General features: G+C 44.5%; 6 protein-coding genes across 6 annotated transcripts; 2 read left to right on the top strand and 4 right to left on the bottom strand.

The window, feature by feature from the left end:
• Positions 1-140: 140 nt before the first annotated feature.
• Positions 141-2,007, top strand: GGI43DRAFT_78320 (aldehyde dehydrogenase domain-containing protein). Its single transcript, XM_083210300.1, has 3 exons — positions 141-347; positions 406-605; positions 719-2,007. The coding sequence occupies exons 1-3, from the start codon at positions 220-222 to the stop codon at positions 1,897-1,899; spliced, it is 1,509 nt and encodes a 502-aa protein (XP_083059454.1). The 5' UTR covers positions 141-219; the 3' UTR covers positions 1,900-2,007.
• On the bottom strand, positions 1,979-3,653 carry GGI43DRAFT_407822 (glycoside hydrolase family 28 protein). Its single transcript, XM_083206292.1, has one exon. It carries the CDS (start codon positions 3,486-3,488, stop codon positions 2,115-2,117), a length of 1,374 nt encoding a protein of 457 aa, XP_083059453.1. The 5' UTR covers positions 3,489-3,653; the 3' UTR covers positions 1,979-2,114.
• Positions 3,654-6,207: 2,554 nt separating this feature from the next.
• GGI43DRAFT_423551 (major facilitator superfamily domain-containing protein) lies at positions 6,208-7,935 on the top strand (the record flags this gene model as incomplete). The annotated part of the gene is made up of 5 exons (XM_083208257.1): positions 6,208-6,704; positions 6,805-6,817; positions 6,949-7,190; positions 7,265-7,703; positions 7,768-7,935. The coding sequence occupies 5 exons, from the start codon at positions 6,208-6,210 to the stop codon at positions 7,933-7,935; spliced, it is 1,359 nt and encodes a 452-aa protein (XP_083059452.1).
• A 44-nt stretch (positions 7,936-7,979) lies between these two features.
• GGI43DRAFT_407813 (cytochrome P450) lies at positions 7,980-10,126 on the bottom strand. The gene is made up of 4 exons (XM_083206291.1): positions 9,588-10,126; positions 8,899-9,532; positions 8,505-8,827; positions 7,980-8,427 (listed from the first exon to the last, which is right to left on the bottom strand). The coding sequence occupies exons 1-4, from the start codon at positions 9,804-9,806 to the stop codon at positions 8,056-8,058; spliced, it is 1,548 nt and encodes a 515-aa protein (XP_083059451.1). The 5' UTR covers positions 9,807-10,126; the 3' UTR covers positions 7,980-8,055.
• Positions 10,127-12,341: 2,215 nt separating this feature from the next.
• Positions 12,342-14,076, bottom strand: GGI43DRAFT_407808 (glutathione S-transferase). The gene is made up of 5 exons (XM_083206290.1): positions 13,657-14,076; positions 13,458-13,602; positions 13,269-13,379; positions 13,011-13,205; positions 12,342-12,877 (listed from the first exon to the last, which is right to left on the bottom strand). Exons 1-5 carry the CDS (start codon positions 13,716-13,718, stop codon positions 12,782-12,784), a joined length of 609 nt encoding a protein of 202 aa, XP_083059450.1. The 5' UTR covers positions 13,719-14,076; the 3' UTR covers positions 12,342-12,781.
• A 1,930-nt stretch (positions 14,077-16,006) lies between these two features.
• Positions 16,007-17,714, bottom strand: GGI43DRAFT_407806 (glycoside hydrolase superfamily). Its single transcript, XM_083206289.1, has 2 exons — positions 17,410-17,714; positions 16,007-17,351 (listed from the first exon to the last, which is right to left on the bottom strand). The coding sequence occupies exons 1-2, from the start codon at positions 17,582-17,584 to the stop codon at positions 16,240-16,242; spliced, it is 1,287 nt and encodes a 428-aa protein (XP_083059449.1). The 5' UTR covers positions 17,585-17,714; the 3' UTR covers positions 16,007-16,239.
• Positions 17,715-19,657: the final 1,943 nt, after the last annotated feature.

The raw sequence follows: 19,657 nt of genomic DNA, 5'->3' as shown, positions 1-19,657 counted from the left end.
GTCAACAGCGGCGGTAATTTCTGCAGGGAGTATTTTCACGAGAATCTTGGAAGCCTTGTAAATGCCACTGCTCGCCGCGGAATCCGACCTGCTGATATATATCAACATCAACTTGCGATAACCGTTTGTATATATATATCTTTTCCCGTTCATTCCATCTCGTAAAGCAGAATTTACCATCATCTCACATACACGCCGCACAACCCATCAAACCAGACCATGACTGTGCCCTCAGTTGACCTCGCTGCACCAAATGGTGTCAAATGGAGCCAGCCTGTTGGGTTATTTATTGATAATGAATTTGTTGCATCATCCAATGGCGAGACAATCGCTACTATTGACCCAGCGTAAGCAGCACCCAGAGGTCGATGTCTGACTGTTGGTTGACTAACTTGACTGCAATAGCACCGAAGAAGTTATTGCTAGCGTTCATGCTGCCAGTGCCGAGGATGTAGATAAAGCTGTAAAGGCCGCAAAGAGAGCTCTGAAGTCACCCGATTGGAAACTACTTTCAGGCTCTGAACGAGGCCAGCTGATGTGGCGCCTTGCTGATCTAATGGAGGCAAAGAAGGAGCTCTTTGCGACAATCGAAGCGTGGGATAACGGTAAGTCACCAAGTTCATTCGTTTTCAGTGTGAATTATAAGAACTTTGTGCATCTCCTTTTTATTTTAAGTATCTTTATAATAATAAGGAGTCAACGCTGACATGCATTCAAGGTAAAACCTATTGCGACGCGTTGGACATAGACCTTGTCGAAGCTGTGGCAGTGATACGGTACTATGCTGGCTTCTGTGACAAATTCTTTGGACAAGTCATCAGCACAAATCATCAAAAGTTTGCGTACACTCTTCGCCAGCCTATTGGAGTTGTTGGCCAGATCATCCCATGGAATTTCCCCTTATCAATGGCTACCTGGAAGCTGGGGCCTGCCCTTGCTTGTGGCAACACGGTGGTGCTCAAAGCTGCAGAGCAAACACCATTAAGTATCCTTGTCCTCGGAGAGCTTATTAAAGAGGCGGGCTTCCCGCCTGGAGTTGTAAATTTCATTAATGGCTGGGGAAAAGACGCTGGCTCTGCTCTGGTGAATCATCCTTTGGTCGACAAAATCGCCTTTACGGGCTCAACAGCCACCGCCTCAAGCATTATGGCAACTGCGGCCAAGACGCTGAAGAATATCACTCTCGAAACTGGAGGTAAATCACCCCTTTTGGTATTCAAAGATGCCGATATGGACCAGGCCGCCAAATGGTCTCACTTAGGAATCATGTCCAATCAAGGACAAATCTGCACAGCTACGTCTCGAATTTTAGTTCAAGACGAGGTGTATGACGACTTTGTGAAGAGATTCCTTGAAACTGTAAGCACGACGAGCAAAGTAGGCCACCAGTGGGCGGAAGACACATATCAGGGTCCACAGGTGTCCAAGGCCCAGCACGATAGAGTACTGGAGTATATCGAAATTGGAAAAAAAGAAGGCGCCAAGATCGCTACTGGAGGCCATGCCCTCTCAATTGGAGACAAAGGCAAGGGATATTTCATCGCTCCCACCGTCTTCACCGAAGTAAATACTTCGATGCGCATTTACCAAGAAGAGATCTTTGGCCCTGTCGTTGTTATCCTAAAATTCAAGACGGAAGAAGAAGCGATAGAACTGGCTAATGACTCAATTTACGGCCTGGGAGCTGCCGTCTTCACTACTGACCTGGAAAGGGCTCATCGTGTGTCAGCTGAGATCGAATCTGGGATGGTTTGGGTCAACAGCAGCCAAGATTGCGATCCCCGAGTGCCCTTCGGAGGCGTCAAGCAGAGTGGTATCGGCAGAGAGCTAGGAGAGGCAGGCCTGGAAGCGTATTCGCAGTCCAAAGCTGTGCATGTTAACATGGGAAATCGGTTATAGATGCATTGACTGAGGAGTAACTGATATCTCTGCTCTATAATGCAGCAGCATCATTGTAATGTTATAATGTCATAGAGGGTAAAAAAAAATTACAGTGTAAAATTAAATGGCTATCAGTACCTATATAGTGGATATAAATATACAGGTATCACCGTAGGCGATGATCAAGAGCTCAAATGGTCTTGAGTATCAAAATTTAGAGGCCCCGCAGTCTATTAGTTATCAACGCCGTGGCCACCAGTCTCATCAGGACTCAGTTTCGGGGATTGTGATTCCGTGCATGTGAATCCTTCGGGGCTATTGACATTTAAGCAGTCCCAAACAACTAGCGGATTACCAGTGCTCGCGACGGTAACGTCAAAGTTTGTCACTTTGATGTTATCGCAGCCTCCAGCAGCCTTGCTGCATTGGAGATACACTGCTTCCGTCACTCCAGGTCCCACGGTTCCTTGGATATTGTTCCAAGTAATGTCCTCGATCTTGAATAAAGAAGAGTCACAGTCCTGTCCAGCGAATCCAGAATAGTTTTCACATTGCCATGCGAATAATGGCTGTTGTCGTCCGCCAATCAGCTTCACATCTTCAATCGTAATGTTTCGCGCCACACCGAGTCCGCCACCGCCACCATTGGGGGGATAACCTCTCGAGATACCAGCCCATGTTTTCAAATAGGAGACGTGAGCTGTATTCTTGAGAGTGATGTTTCTGGCATAAAAGTTCTCCAGGTGCTCATACTCGCCATTGTATTGGCCCATGGAGCCTATGGCAATACCCTGTCCATTCTCAAAGTAACTGTCATAGACAGCAATATTGCTGGAATTCATCTTCAGGGCAATGGCATCATCGCCATTGGAGATGGTCCATCTCCTAAAAGTTATGCTATCAGAATAGATGGTATCGCAGCCGTCGGTATTCAGGGTGTTATATTGGCTTGTTGAGGTACTGTTAACGTAGATATCATCCAGATCCACGTATTGGGAGTACGTGATGGCCATCGTCCACATCTGACTTTGAACAAAGCGTAGCCTCTTGATGACGGAATTTGTGAGAGTGCGGAAGTTGATGTTCATCGGTCTATGGGCCAGATTTCCTTGGTCCTTTGCCCAGTCATACCATACTTGGCCGTTGCCATCCAGAGTACCGACACCCCAGCCATCCCAAATCACGTTATGGCCTCCAAAGTACCAAACCGTACTCTGATTTTGGAAACCAACCGGCATAGATACCGAAAGCCAGTAATCGATATCGGTGCTCCACAGCATGCGGCCAAATTGATAGATTACAACATCCTGAAGATCCAAAGTTGTCATATTTGTTTGTATATTATACACAGGGCCTGGGAATATGACAAGGCTCTTGGAGTTGCATTGGTTATTGAGAGCATCCATAATAGCTGGAGCATCATCGCCACCATTGGCATCTGGTTTTATGTAACAAAAATGTCGGCCTTGGGCTGAGGCTTGGTTTGCCCAGTGGGCCTCAGTTTGAGCAACATCTGCACTTCTGCTCTCAAGTTCATGCTGGGGCGCTGAAGGGAGAGCAAAAGCAGCAGGTAATGCCGCTAGAATGAAATTTGATATATGTACCATGATATAAACAAGGGTAGTTAGAGTGAGTAACCGACTATTAACAAATTTTGAATAGAACGAAGAGATTTGGGGGTATGTAAGATGGCTGCGCTGCTATCTGATTATGATCTGATGACTCGCTGCAGTATATCTTCACTCGTCCTCTGAAGATTGAGACAATTCCTGAGACGGCAATCTGCTTTTATATGTACTTTATGCCTACCAACTCCTATCTATATGAGCCTCCAAAAGAGCGGCGGGTATTCTCCGCCGCAAAACACTAAGGGCCGACGCCGATGCTGTTGCCTCACGATACACACGTTACAATGGGTGTGTTTCCTTGCGTCAAGTCTAATTTACCCCTCTCTCTTTCATCTCTTGTGAACGAGTCTACACCCATGCAAACATGACCGCGTCCGCATTAAATGAACATCCAAGACAAAGCAAGCAGAGCATGGCTAAATTCAGCGTGACTTGAGCTTTCAAGGGCGAACCAGCGGCGAATCATTTTGCATCAGCCCTTGCTAAAAAAAAAAAAATGCTACACCAACACCTTTGGCTCCCCGCTCTCAAGATGGGTGTGGATCTGCCTCATGCCCCCTCTAGTCTCCCTGCGCCAAAATGTTGGTCACTTTTGCTTGCCGATCCAATCAAGAGCTGAAATGACGTCTTGAAAAGGTACGTGCTGCGAAACATTCGACAGTTGCCGACACTACGGAGATAGTATCTACTGACCGGGTATTGCTGCCTCCTCATGACCGCTTGCATGCATGCCCTACAAGGTACATGTACTAGCGGTAGTCCGTATAAGCATGCTAAACGCGAACTTAGTTATTCTCGGGACGGACTACCCCAGGTTTTGCCTTCCATCGCTTCGGGATATGAATGACACGAGATTTTAATGTGTACAGCTATAAACGGACAGTGACTGGCACATACAGTATCGCACCTGTTTTAGTATTTACTTGTGGAACATGTCGGGATCATCGGCTTCTTTGTCCTACATTGTGTACGTGACATGACCTGTAAATCAGCTCGTGGTCTATGTTGCATCGCATGAATAACATTCAGCCGGGTCAATGCCGCTAGAAACAGCTGTCTGAGAGTATAGATCTAGAACTGCGAGCAAGACAGATTGGTCTGAGGAGAGTGGAGCAAGATAGGGTGCTATTTCTTGAATATACTCCGCTATCCCCGCCCGGCAGCTCGTTGAAATTAATGCCAAGCTGCTCGCTGTTAGGGTTACACTTGACATGGCCACGGCTAATCGGCCATTATCAAACGTTTCTCGACAGGTTCGTGTTACAACTATATGCGCATTCATACTGCAGCAATAATGTATTGAGAATACGAAGTGCTACTTCAATTTCTGCGCAATGTCCAATCAGATCAAATCCTCACTACCACCACGTATTCCTTTGTGAGTTTATAGAAGAATCCAAGAACTGTGCCCTTCCACGTTTCATTCATAGGGTAGCTTCTCGAAATACCCCTGGGATGGTCTCCATTCTCGCACCATCATTGACGTCGTACGAGAACGCGAACGTTTTGCGGCGCTATTAGTCAATATAAACTTACAACAGGGCGGCTTTGAGGGGGTAGAATGGGATTCCATGACGTTCTTGCGCCTGGAGCTATGTGCTTTGACGTACGATATTCATTCCCGTCGGCATTAATAACCGAAGTAGATGGCGAGTGAGTGTTAGAGTTTGTGATGCCTGTCCACATGTCCCAGAAGAGACGTGACGCACTACCTACAATGTAACATCTACCCACCCGTTGGATTGAATATTGATGCCCATGACGCGAACACATGACGAGCAGTCATATTCTCCAAATGTGAAAATCTGGTAAAGATCAGCGAGCTCTGCTCCATGTCTTAAAATCAAAGCAGACGACAACGGCTTCCTCAGTCCTCTAAAATTGGGAAACTATGTATGTCGAAGACATCCTGTTTAAAAATAAACCTCAGTTAAGTTCATTCAGGTAGCTGCATGTAAAACATTGGGAGGCCTGTGATTTTGTCGCTGGCGATTTGTTTTTAGCTTCCATTCAATCCAAACACGGAGACCACCAATGGCTGAATTAAATTGGGCCAGCCAAGCTGCTGTCTTGAGCCGCCAATTTACGCCAGCGGGGCCTATTGGCTACGATGATAGCATCTACGTACACTATATTTACGGGCTGTTAAATTAAGCTCAACGCACATGGGTTAAATCAACATGGACGGTACAAGCCCGCGAATACATGGCTCTGATTGCGGTCTTCTGAACTACAGTGCGATGCAGCATGATTTTGTCACAATGCATGCGTTGGCATACGGCATACGCGAAAGATAAAAGACCAGAACGAAAACGAAGGGTAGCAAAGCCAGATACAAATTACGTTATCAAGAAATCACAAGGAAGAAAAGGGATACATACATAACGTGCCAGTGCCTGGTCTTATCTCAGAGGATTGTCAGATATGTACCTACATGTAGGTATGCATACGCGCGAGGCGTCAATCCTCCGGCGTAGCGAATTGTAGAAAAAAAACGCCTTCCAGCGACAAGCACAATCACCCCACTATTATTCACTTATTGACATATTTGCAAAACCTCGCAGAATCTTAGCAGAGATGGAAACCTGTCTCTCCTAAGGAATCCAGCGAGAAACTCGGAGCTGCTTTTAAATAAGAGCCAGGCCACGGCGCATCCACGTTCCTCGCCCGTCGATGACGCTGCTGCTTCACGGATCTGATGACTTCGACCACAACCGCTATCGAGCTCGCCACGAGCCCTGCTTCCAGTCACGCAGGGAGCTTGCGCAACCCCAACGGCAGAAAAAATGAGGTCTCCAAAACATTTACCGTGACCGATCATGTCCTCGAGGCGTCGCGAGAGGCTGATTCGACGGCCCCGGAAGGCGGATACGGCTGGGTCATCGTAGCGGGCGGCTTCGTTCTGCTTTGGTGGTCACTCGGCACGACATATGCCTGGGGCGTGATGCAGACCGCCTTGGTCGCCGATGGCTTGGCTGATCCGGCTGTTCTCTCTTTTGTGGGATCGCTGCAGGCAGCGCTGATCTCGGCATTGGCAATTGTCAACTCCTTGGTGGTGCGAAAAACCGGAGTCCGCGCAGCAGCAATGCTGGGCGCAGCGTGTATGGGCGGCAGCGAGATTCTGAGCAGCTTCACAGTTCACAATGTTGGCGCGCTGTTTTTCACGTCGGGGATAGTTATGGGGGTAGGAGTCAGGTGAGAGCAAAACGAACGCGATGCACTGCGCTTTAATGTGCAGCCCTACAATTGAAGAGGGAATGCCTTGGGAGAGATGATTAACGTAGTAGTCACATAGTCTTTGTTTCGCCGTAAGTCTGCTCCGATTATTTACCACTTTTACGATATACACGCACATAATTCGGCATACTACTTCAACATAACGCATTGGTTAAGGAACTGGCCAATGAACCTCTTGAAGCTAACCTTGAATGCAAACCAGGTCATCTCTACAGTTCCATCGCAATATTTCAGTGCCAAACGGGGCCTGGCCAATGGATTCATGTTCGCTGGAAGCGGGTTTGGAGGCGCTGCAGTCAGCTTTGCTCTAGATTCTTTAATCCAAAAACTGGGCACTGCGTGGGCGTACCGCATCCTCGGACTCATGACTCTTGCTACAGGCCTCCCGGCAGCCTGGCTTATGAAGGAGAGAACACCGGTTGAGAGGCGAGGATTCATTGAATGGTAAGCTGCGTAAAAAAGTTGAATAGCTATCTATCTTTGGGTAATGGAATCGCAAGTTATTAACCGCTGTTTAGGAAATTGTTCAAATCTCCAACATTTGTGCTCATCTTCATCGGCAGTGCGATTGGAACTTTCCCTCTGTTTGTCCCGCCGTTTTTTATCCCATTATATACTAGATCACTGGGTTTCTCGCCCAACGTTGGTGCCGGCTTGGTTGCAGGCTTCAGCTTGTCTTCTGCCGCTGGCCGCATCCTCTCAGGCTTTGCTTCCGATAAAGTTGGCTCGATTAATACTGTTCTTGTGTCGTTGGTCTTGACTGCTATCACTATGCTTGCAATTTGGCCAACTTCCACGAAACTGGGACCGCTCATTGCCTTTGTCATCATCAATGGTGCTGCTAATGGAGCTTTTTTCTCCACCATGCCAACTGCTATCAGCAAAGTGTTTGGTAGTGCTAGAGTGGCCATCGCTATGAGTATGGTAGTAACCGGCTGGGTTGGCGGCTATCTCCTGGTAAGCTATGCTCTCTTTCAAGACTGGAGACATCGTCTGACAAAATCTCTCCATTCACACGCAGGGCGCTCCAATCGCGGGCTACATCTTGGAAGCATTCGGTGGTACTGATGGTGGCTTAAACGCGTACCGACCTGCTATGTTTTATGCTGGCGCGCTTGCGCTTGTCTCCGGCGTTTTCATATTAGCCGCACGATTTCATATTAACAAGTCTCTTCTGGCTGTGGTCTAATTCATTCATAGAGTAATAAATTCCAAAGATATTCTAGATGACATGTCCAATTCCAAGTTTGTTTAAAAAGCCCATTTTACACAAGTAATAACACAAGCGTTCGCCTATTAACGAAAACAATTACAAATCTTTGGTCCTCGCCTCTGCTGCTGCGATCCACTCTCTAGTCTTTGCTTCGTTTCGAGGCCTCAGCCCAATCTTGAATGGCTTTGGATCTGTTGTCAATGAAGTGGGCATGGCATTGCATTCAATGGAATCAATAATTGGAGCCTGGGAAGGATCATCGGACGGGACAAGCTGGAAGCTGGTGATGAGTCGAATATATGCCGTATATAGCTCTCGATTGGCGAGGTGAAAACCGGCACAAATTCGAGAGCCTGCTCCATAAGCGTAATGCGGTGTACCAATCTCTGTGTCTTCCAAAAATCGCTCGGGAATAAATTGATCGGGAAGTTTAAATCGAGATTCATCGTAATCGGCAGCATAAGCATTCTAAGAGAACTGTAAGCACCAACCTTTGCATCCAAGCGGATAGTCATTGACTGTGGTGGTATATCAGTAGTACTTACCATAAAGAAAACTGTTCCAGCGGGGACAACAGTATCCTTATAGGGAATATCTTTAATGTTCGTACGAGGAAGGCAAATGGGAATAACAGTCCAGAAGCGGAGTGTTTCTTTGACCAGTGCAGTGACGTAAGGAACCTTTTCTTCAACAAGACATTTCTCCCAGGCATCTCCATTGGGGTATACATCTTGAATGGCCTGTAGAGCCTTTGCTTGAATTGCCTGGCCCTCTTTGGTGGAAAGGTATGCCATTCCCATAATAATATTACCAGGGACTGTATCCAAGCCGGCAGAAACCATTGTTAAGCAAATAGATTTTAGTTCGGCTATACGTATAAGTACGATTTAGCCGATGCTTTCAAAAATGACGAAAAAAATTTATATCGGTAGCACTAACCTTCGTTGAGTTTTGCCTCTGGATCCTTGAGGATGTTTCCCGTGATACATGGCTTGTCAGTACCATTAGCAATTCGCTCTTTCAGATCATTGAGCATGTCAGTCAAATATTTGTCTCTTCTGACACGGTATTCTTCTGCTTTGCTGTTCTTCTTGCCAAAGATGCGCATGAGAGGGATGTAGTCCTGCCAGTTGTTGCTTGTTGATCGAAAGTTGGAAATTTCGCGCTCGACATGCGTAATCTCCGCCAAGAGTTGGTCGTTAATGTTGCCGTCAATGCGGAATCCATAGTTCAAGGTCAACGATGTATTGAGCGCGAATCGTGCCATGTATGGACTGGGATCCACATCCTGTGAGCCGTTCCTACAGTCGTTAAGGAGCTCCTTGATGCTCACAGTAGATTCGAGGTCGAGAATAGGCATATAAGACTGGACGGCTGGGCGGTTCAATGCCGTAGCGGCAGCCTTTCTGCGGCGTTTACAAGATTCGTCCCAGGGAGAGGTGCCGATTGTAAATCCCTGAGATGAGGATACTACTGAATGAAAGGTGTGGAAGGTAGGCCGAGAGATGAGCGACGACTGGTGGGTGATCCAGAAATGCTTTACTGTCTCATAAGAATTCACGAAAAGAATACGCTGTTCAATAGACTGATGTTAGCTAAGCTATGCTTTGTAATTGAGAAATACGCACCCTGTTTCCGAGGCGAGCCTGAAAAACAGGCCCGTACTTTGCCGCCCATTTCTGCGCAACTCGAGCGTGATCCACGCCAAGCTGAAGCAAATTACCAAAGATAGGAATACCAGGGATCTCAGGTATGCCTTTGATCTTCGGGGCATCAGTTGCGTTGAGGGACTTGATTAGAACGAAGATGACAGCGATGATCGCTATACCTAGGACTTGATAGGCCATGGTAGAGTTATATGTATGCTACTGGCCAGTAGCCTAGCACATTGGAATATCTGTTAATACTCTTGTATTTTCCGAATCTCTCTTTTCAACGCCAAGATGAATAAGACTCGTAGAATATCTTCAAGACCAAAAAAGTATACTCATGCCGAAGAAAAAAAGGACAGACGTGATCGAGCTTCTTATAGGTTTATAATAGCCGAAACAATAAGGGAAGATCGGAATTATGAATTGCCTTCCTAGGCGTAAGACGATTGATGACGGCAAATAGCCACTACTTGGCCATTATTAGTGAGGGGCACGAAGCAGATGGGCAATGCGGGGAAGATGGCGCTTTGCAATTTGGGGAGTCGAGAGCGTGCGGAGAGATCCGCAGCGCTCCCCCTTACATAACGATGGACTAATAATACAGATTCCGAATCCGAATCCGAATCCGAATCCAAATCCAAATCCGCTTCAGATCCAGGGAAGTTAGCGGTGTAAGACTACGGGTAAGCTTACGTTATAAGAGAATTCATCTACATACCTATACTATTTACATTCCAATAGAGCATAACTAATGCTGTATCCAAAAGCGGCTTATTACAAACCAATAGTCTATGCTCTTTTCTTTGTAATTCACCACTTGTACTGCGTATATACTCCGATTTCCATAAGTAACATAAAGCTTACCTGTACGTTTAGGGCTGCCTAATGACGACGCTATGAACACTTCTGCAGTACAGCCATCACAATTGAGTTTAACAGTCTGGAGACATAAATAGCAGATAATCATATGCGAGCCAGGTGCGATATGAGGGAATAAAAATTACTATTGTCAAACCATTTAGTCTATGTTGACCCCTATTCCGAGATGGAATTAAGCGACAATCATATTACAAGCTCACAAGGCTTTTTTGGTGAGCAGCCAGTTTAAAGTTAAAGAGTATTATATATGATAACGAAGATGAGGATCTAAGTATCTTGCTTTATTGGTAGCAATCAACTACGAGTTCATTATCGAGTGCGTTTTTATTATATTAAATAAGCGTATATTAAATAAGCGTTGGCCATGACGCAGACATCGACCACATCTAACAACTTTCTTCTAACAATCCGACTAGAGCTCATTTGGCTTCCTATGATAGTCTAGTAAGATGACATTAAAAGGCTATTCAAGCGCTATTGTTGGCGTCGTTTCCGTTGGATAGCTACCGTAGGGATTCCGTCGGTTATTATATGTCATGAACTTCATGTGAATTATTCCCAGCCGCATCTTCAAATAAAGTGGCCGCATCTTACACAGTAGATCACAATGTAATACTAATACTGGCAATAATAAACACCACAGCGGAAGAAACTTTGCTCTTGTACATACCACGAGTTAATAAGTCCATGATGATCGTAGGGTATTTTATTGGTATGTATTTGAGCATCGCCCTATGCATAGAGTTCAGGATATTGCTGCTTATTTTGGCATGCTGGACACGTTGCGTATGCTTAGACAAACCATCTCTTCAATATCGCAACGTATTTAGTGATTTATGCTGCAATGCATTATTTTCCTTGTACCTAAACTTCAAAGAATAGTGCTTTAAGAAAGTTCCGATTGCTTGGAATACAACCATGGTTTTACTCATCGGCACTAGCTGACGAAATTGGAGACTATTCTCAAATTAGCTGCCAAGCAATTTCTCCACGATTTTAAGTCTAACAGGGATTCAAGATACTGTCCCTGATGAATAGTGATTATCAGCCTAAGGAATTTAGTGATGTTTGTCTTTGTAACTTTCAGATCATTATACTAATATCTTGTTCTTACACATGGTTTTTTCTCTCTTCTTTTTTTCTTAAATATGTGAGCCACTCATAGAAATCCTACTCTAGAAATATATGGTAACTCTATTCGGAAACGATATATCTTCATAATTAGTCAAATATTCTTCGAAATTAGGCGACTTACTCCAAATGCAATCCCTGCAAAAGTTTGCATCCCACCGACAATCATGAGTGATATCTGTAGCATCGCTCCACACCATCAAGTAGCGTCACTAATGGACAGACGTTGGAGTATCTATATGGGCGTTCTAATGAAGTAATTTCATAATATCCTTGCCAGATATGACAGTCAGTATGTAAAAGATATGTTATACGGACCAAGCCCATTGTAGATTATAACACTTCCTTGGACGAGCTTTTAAAAAAACTCTTACCACGTTTTTTTAGAGCACAAGAAAATTAATATTCGCATTGGGAGTGTTTTTGAGTTCTAGCTGATGTAACAAGGCCGGAAGTGAACAGTTACCCAGAAAAGTGAAAAAAAAAAAAAAAAAGCACAATGGCACACAGTAAGGTGCCAAAATGAAAACTCGCCAATCTTACGACTGGTGATATGGTACTGATTACTATTTTCTCTTCCGTATCAAGTAGAATACCTAGCTTCAAATTAATACACCTCTTGCAGACGGAGTCGTGTTATATCTACAATAGTGATATTTTTACGTGCACCTTTTTTTTCGGCCGCTTCATTAACGCTCATGTTCAGAGACTAACGTCGAACCTATCGGCGCAATATTATTGCGCAAATCCTCAGTATTTTTCTAATTCACGAGGCTACCAATAAACATACATGTACCTACATACCCGTATAGCTAATTATGGTTCTTCATTCCGCACTTATTCCGCTAGAAGAGCCATTAAATAGTCTCCATGTTTATTTTGTGCGAATAACGCGGCAGCTCTAGACATTATACTCCAATATCTATGAAACTTTAAACTAAATGCTAAGAACAAGTTTTTCCCGATACGAAAATCTCTGGAAATGTGGATGCGACACCTACTAGCAACCCCCAGCAACAAGATGACACTGCTTCGGATGGAAATATGTTCTCACTCGCTCTACGCAGATGGACAACAGAAATGGATCGCTGGATTTTAAATATGTAAGGCTATTTTTTATATAAAGAAGATAGGCATTTTTTTTTTAGCGGTCACAGCAGCTATTTAGCAGCAGCTCGCTCAGCCAAGTAGCTCTTGACATTCGGACGCTCAAGGATGGCCTCCTTCAGCTTCGTCAGTGGCTCTGACAGCGAGTTCTAATGGCGTTTGTCAGCACTAGTGCACAAGTTTAAAGTAAACACCTAAGTAAATGGATTTTATATGAAGTGCTAGAATGGCGTGACAATTGGTGTAACAGAAGCGAATAAGAAATATCAAGGGAGAACTAACAGGAGCACAGCCAATGCATTCGTCGTTGTCGAGAGCCTGAAAGACGGCAAAGTCAACATAGGTTGGCTTGTTACCCAAGAGATAGGGGCCACTGGTGTCCCGCGAATAGTAATCAGTGAACAGGCGATGGAATTTGTCGACATGTGTGGCTTGGTAGTCGGGCGACTTGGCGGTTAGCTGGGTGACCCAGCCGGTCTAGAAGCACTGTGTGAGCCAAATTTATTCGTCCCGTAATAATTATGAATATCTGTTACTTACTCGCCAATCATTGTAGACGTCAGATGCCGCATCAACGAGGTATTTCTCATGATTTGTTTCGCCGTCATATGCGCCAGCACGGCGGGATAGATATCGAAGAATGGCAAGATGCTAGTATCGATATTTAGTATAACCGGGCGCTTGAGCACAGTCTGTATGCGGCTCTCGGAAGATCGGGAGCGCACGTACCTGGTAGAGCCTCTGGTCATCAATCTCCAAGATCGGTAGCGTTCCAGTCAAGCTAACGCCCTTGGCTTTGTTGACAGAAGGCCAGGTTTCATCGTAGGTGTATAATACATCCTCATAATCGATGTTAAGCTCTTGCAAGAATACCCTATATCGCGAATCAGCACCCGCCAATGTATAGTTGTGCACTGGACGTCATTACCGGACAATTTCACCCCGCCCAAGGCTTCCCAGGTTGAAGTAGTGCAAAGTTGCAGTCGGCATGATGATGGCGATGAGATGTTAAATGAACAATGGAGATATATAGCTTATTGGAATGAACAGAATAGCAATGAATATCAGAAAGGATTCGGCTTCGGAGCGCTCTATATATATACTCATGCGACTTCGTAGCGTTGACAGCCAACTTAAATGATTTATAATACCTAGTCTGTTTTAGAGCAAGCGGATCTACAGGGTATATAGCAGAAAGTAGTGACGTCCTAGTAAGTTGACGACCGACAAATACTGGGCGCGCAAAGAGAAGAAGCGGATTGTATTTCCAAAAGTGTGTGAAAAGTATGCACTGCTAATTTAATGCCGACTCGTAGTCTGCGGCAACCATGACCAACTCCCCTGTCCAACAAGATACGGGTAGACTATTTTCTTCATCTTCGCCTGTCTGAAGGCGCCCCGCACAGCAATGATTATATTCTCTCCCCACTTCGTCTTCGTCATTAAGCGGAGACACCGGGGACCCTACCAGGCTGCCGCTAAGAACTGATGCGGCAGACTGAGTAATAGCCTCAGCGGCGAAAGCGGCATATGCCTGATCTCGCCCCTGGAGTTGCTCAGTGGTGAGAGGTAAATTTTCGAACTATCCCCGAACTGGGGCAAAATACTGTTTCGGGACAAATTCCTAAATATTAATGCTATTATCCAAATCTTAATAAAGTGTCAAGGCCAATCTACAAATTACAGCCTCTAAGACTAGAGATGCGGCATTTGAACTGGCATTTCTGATTCCGCCTACCCAATGTAGCGCAAATGTAATATATGTACTTGGTTGCACGATCGATTCGCTTCAGAAAGTCGGAAGTATCTAGTATATCCAGCAACAAATTCATTCCGAATTGAACATTCGAAAATCGCTGGTGTCTTAGATTTGGTCCATATTGAGATTGAAATTGACGGCGCATGCCTCTGGGTACTAGAAGACTACAATTTCGGGTTTATTACGAACCACGCAGTCAATCAGTATTGTATCTTCCGACGGCATCGCTAGTAAGGAATTTTAACCAGGCTCGACGCCAGAGCCTCATTTTTATTTTACTTTTTTTTTTCCTAATTTTTTTTATTTACTTTCTTTTTGAGAGGGGGAAATGTTGCTGGTTGGTCACCTTGAATATCAGTGATCATTTAAAACCGGATAACCTGTAAACGGCCTATGTGGTAACAGTTTACAAAGCCATATTGCTAGATTCTAGATATGCCTAGCGATAATACTTTTTTCAAAAAGAAAAAAAGAAAAAGAATAATTGACCTTGAATCACACACGTCTTGTCTTTCCTCAGTTGAGTAGTAATAGTTTAATTATTTGTGAGCTCAAAAAACCTGGCCAATGTTCCTCTGGTCTCATCCTGTATAGTATTATTGCCATATAACAGTGGAGATCTCGATGATTGTCAATCATTTTGGTGAAATATGCCAAGCATGAACAACTGCAAGGTTTTTAGTCGCATTTAACTGTGCCTCTATTTTTTATCTGTTACGATATCAAGAACCTTCTGCCATGTTATGGACAGGCGCTTTGGGTATTGGCCAATCTCATTATGTGGAAGGAAATCCTCAGGTGGCTTCAGATCTACTATTTGACCATTGGGGTTGTAATTTACCTCAACAAACCCCCAGAAGTTGGCAATCTAGCAATCGCCCTTATTACGGATACTGGAGCCCATCGTTATATACAGTACCTCCTAGCTATCCAAAATCTACGCCATTGATTCAGGTACTAAGCAGTTTCTTCCTCTAACTATCCTTTACTAGAGCTTAGGCTCCTCAGCGAATTATATTAATAGGAGTTGGAGTAGCTTACTGTGAGGAAAATGACAGAGCTTTGCATTGATTCGCAGATAAAGATGTCGCAGCTAGAATTCACCCAACAAATTGCTGGAACAACTACCATTAGTCTCTGGGCTTATATTCTCGCTCATAGAGCGTCATGAACAGCTACTAATCCTTTAAAATCGTATTCCTGGAGAATATTGTGAAACAAAATACCCTCATGACGATCTACAGAATGCTGCGCGAGGTCAGGCATAAGACTTAGCATCACATCAGGAGATGATGGCATATTGTCCAAAATTCGACATTACTTCAACTAGTATGGGAGTTTTATACAGATGAAGGAGTGTAGTAATAACTTAAATACATCTTAGTATTGATTTTGACGTTATAAAACGGAATTAGATACACCATCAATACGCATTGTGAATAAAACAATCTTATGTTTACTAGCAATTGTGCCTGAGACTATAGAGAAAACAGAAAAGGCCATTGCCATAAATGTATTACTCAAGAAGTCTTAAATTTTGAGGTTATTCATGAAGAGTAACTGCTATGCAGTAAAAATATATACAATTGTTAAAATAAAGTAAATATAGCCCAGATACTGTCAAGACGCCACTGGTAACCTATCGTGTTTATAGTCAATTTCCTTTACGGAATAACTTATATCTAACGGCTAATGAATAGATGTACATTGCTAAAGAAATTTCCCAGCGATGTAACAGAACTATTGCAGTTTCTACCTCCATGGCTGGCAGACATCCTGGAAAACATTTGCTTGCAGGGCAGCAGCATTGGTGGGGACAAGGCCGAGCTGAGTAGCGTTTTGGTAGTCCCATCTGGGATCACCCAGCTCAGTCGTCCAAGTCCAGTAGATCCATCCGCTCATTCCGGGAACTTCATACATCTGCTGCTGGGCAGTCCAAAACTTTTTGAAGAAGTCGGTATCTTGCCAAGCAACATTTGATGTCATGCTCCATTCACCAGTAATCTCAAAGGTCTCGCCTCCCTGAAGGCGAGAGTCGGTGCAAGCGCTCTGCATGAGCGCCTGTTGGTTGCCATTATCACTAACGCCGAAGCCAATGTAGTTGTGGTCGTCAAATGCAGTTATGGGATCATTGGCCACATCACTGTTCCATTGAGGGTCACCAGAGTCCCATTTAGCGGACATAAATTGCACATGCAATTTTTTGCTGTCGGGAATACCAAGGGCAGCCTCAGCATTACGGACAGCCTTCAGTGCGTTAGGATAGTAGTCGGTTATTAAACCAGGGTCTTCACCCGGGGCAGGCCATCGGGCTCCATCGTGTGTAGAAACAGGCTCGTTGAGTACCTCGATCATACCAACAGAGGAGTATGCCGAATTAGTATGGATACGATTCGTCATCCACGCCAACCACTGATAGGCGCGACCATACTGGTAGTCGTTGAAGAAGCCAGCAGGGTTAGGATTTTGACCTGTGAAAGGATCTTGCTGCTGACCACCGGGCGCGCCATGGAGATCAATGATAACGTACATTCCCAAATTAGCGGCCTTCTGCACTACCGCATCGAGGTATGGGAGCATGAGATCACCATCAGCAAATGGCTCGCTGTCAGTGGTAACGATAGGTGTGTAGGACCAATAACCAATGGGGATACGGATAGTGTTTAGGCCGACATCATGAACCTTTTGAACATCATTGGGAGTGATCCACCTGGCCCAGTGATCCTGGAACGCTTTATTGCCGGCGGCACGGTTGCTGCCCATATAGTTATTGAGCATGCAATCAAACTCGGATAGAGCGCCGTTACATTTCATATTGACATTCCACTCGTGAGGCATCATCCATGGCTCACAGATAAGCCAGCCTAAAATCCCATGTAAGTGGCCTATTTTATTATAGATATTGATCGCATATGAACCTACCACCGAAGTTAACACCTCTGATCTTTGAGACACCACTTGGCAGCGTAGGCTTAAATCGCTTGCCGAGCTGCTCAAAGCGAGCCGTTTGGTTGAAAGCCGCTAGGTCTCGATCTTGAGGAAGCCAGGCGTAGGCGGCGCCGGCGAGAAGAGCCGGGGCAACAAGGGAGTATCGCATTTTGGCGCTGGCTGTGGAAATTGCCCAAGACTTGTCGGTGATGATAGGGAATTATTTAACTCGGTTGCTGGGAATTACATCGACTTATACGTAGAAACTTGACCCAAGTCGTTGTGGAACAACTCTTAGCTGTCAAACACCTTTGACTGCGTGCTCTAATGGCAGCCTATAATAGTTCAATACCTAGCTCAGATGCAATTCTTGTATGGGCTAGCATGTATTACACTAACACCAATGGCTGTTGCACAACAATCGACGGCCCGATTAGCACAGGATCTCTATTATTAACTTGACGCTTGTAAACATTTACTAGCCTAATTAAGAATCTGATTAAGCTTACTGTTACGTATAGTTTCAAAACTGCTCCGTAGAGTGGATATCTCTCCTCCTTTTCAACTGCTTTTTGTGCTTGTGTATATTATATAGACACTAAATGGCACTAGTCTTTGCGAAACGGGCAATTCGCAATCTTACTAGTTCATAGATGCATAACAATAAGCCAATTTATGGATAAACGGGAAAAACGGAGCAATCGGAGTCCAGGATCGGACATTTAAGAGATTATTGGGAGTTGAGGAGTGCGTCAATCGCAGTCGGCGCCCAACATTAGTGTACTCGTAATATACAAAGGGGTTGTGGCTGGGCATGTACATTTCATTGAAAGCGTTTAGTCTTGTCACAGGGGCTCCAGTACCCGGCTCTGCCCTGTGAATTGCCAAGGCTGTGGTTCTCACGCAGTAGGTCGATCGGGATTCAAAACTAAATCGCGGTTGCCGCCAATGCTCATGCTGTATGTGCAAATAATGGCTAGAGAGATGCTTTGAATGTCTTTACAGCTAGAATGTACGTTCAAAATGTTTCCATGGCTAGGTTATGCATCTATGCAATTCGCCGAAGTTTCTGAACGCTGTAAACTAAATGTCCTAGAGCGGTAACTCACTGTATCCAAAAGAAGCAGTTAGAGGAGTTAATTGCGCAACCAACACGGAATGTGGTATGGAGCATTGGATGATAAAGCTCGGATTACCATACTCTTTACTGACCAGGGCACCGATTATACTAGTTCGCAGAGCTAGCCGCACATAGAAAGCAGCTAGTCGTCAAATTAACCAGGCTCTTGCAATGGTGTGCACCGCACTGGTCATTCTAGGTCGAAACATATGACTTTGCAAGACCTCTAAGAGCGTTTACAGGAGCTTTACGGGCAACTAGTAACTGCCGTGCTTACTAGCAGAACAGAGTAGGGGGTTCGTCAAATGAGACTCTGTAAATATTACCTAGAGTGTGTCCATAATAAATGATCACTAATATTTTGAAGAGGGGTAGCACACAGTTACGAAGTAAAAGGTGGAATCATGAAATACTGTATATAGTACTCCGTACGTATTGAATAAAAAAATGGGACTAGTTCACTTGCCGCTTGCTATTAACTACCAACGTCACGAATAAAGAACTAAAAAGAAAAGAAAAAAGCAATAGAAAAAAGGCAAGAATGTTCAATTTTACAAGGGCAAATTACTTCTGCATCAAATGAAACTCCTGATTCACTGTATAGAGGAGCATGGCGTTGTTTTCAGAATATATTCACAGTTTTCTTTCTTATCCGTTTAATCACTATCTTCATTATAAGGGCAACTCATCAAGCTCCGGAAGGCGAGTCGAAACTTGAGCCATGTCCATAAAGCTTCAAAAGTGCATAATGTCTCGAGAGTTTTAGGATAAGTGTGAACTTTTACCAGCGAACTACTAGAGTCTTGGTTGTAAAGAGAAAAAAAAAAAGTACCTTAACGTGAGGTGCTATGAATAAACATTAATGCATTACAGTACAAAGTCGTTGGTAATGCCGAGATCCACCAATCTCATGATCTTCCCCAGCCTTATATGATTGGATCTATAAATAGAGCGAACACTAGTAGTGTTCATAACTGGGGCTCGTTATTGTTTATTTGTTTGTTGTACTATTAACGTACACCGAGTCAGTTAGTTATATTAAAAAAATTCTATCTGGGCATAAGGACGGTAGGTTCAGATCCCGCGTTCGCTACGTAGAGTTTGGGCAATGGAGCTACTTAT

Source organism: Trichoderma evansii, assembly GCF_050947405.1.
Source record: "Trichoderma evansii strain SZMC 28006 chromosome Unknown GGI43scaffold_13, whole genome shotgun sequence".
NCBI classification, from domain to species: Eukaryota; Fungi; Ascomycota; class Sordariomycetes; order Hypocreales; family Hypocreaceae; genus Trichoderma; species Trichoderma evansii.
This window is presented reverse-complemented; position numbering and strand designations above follow the sequence as displayed.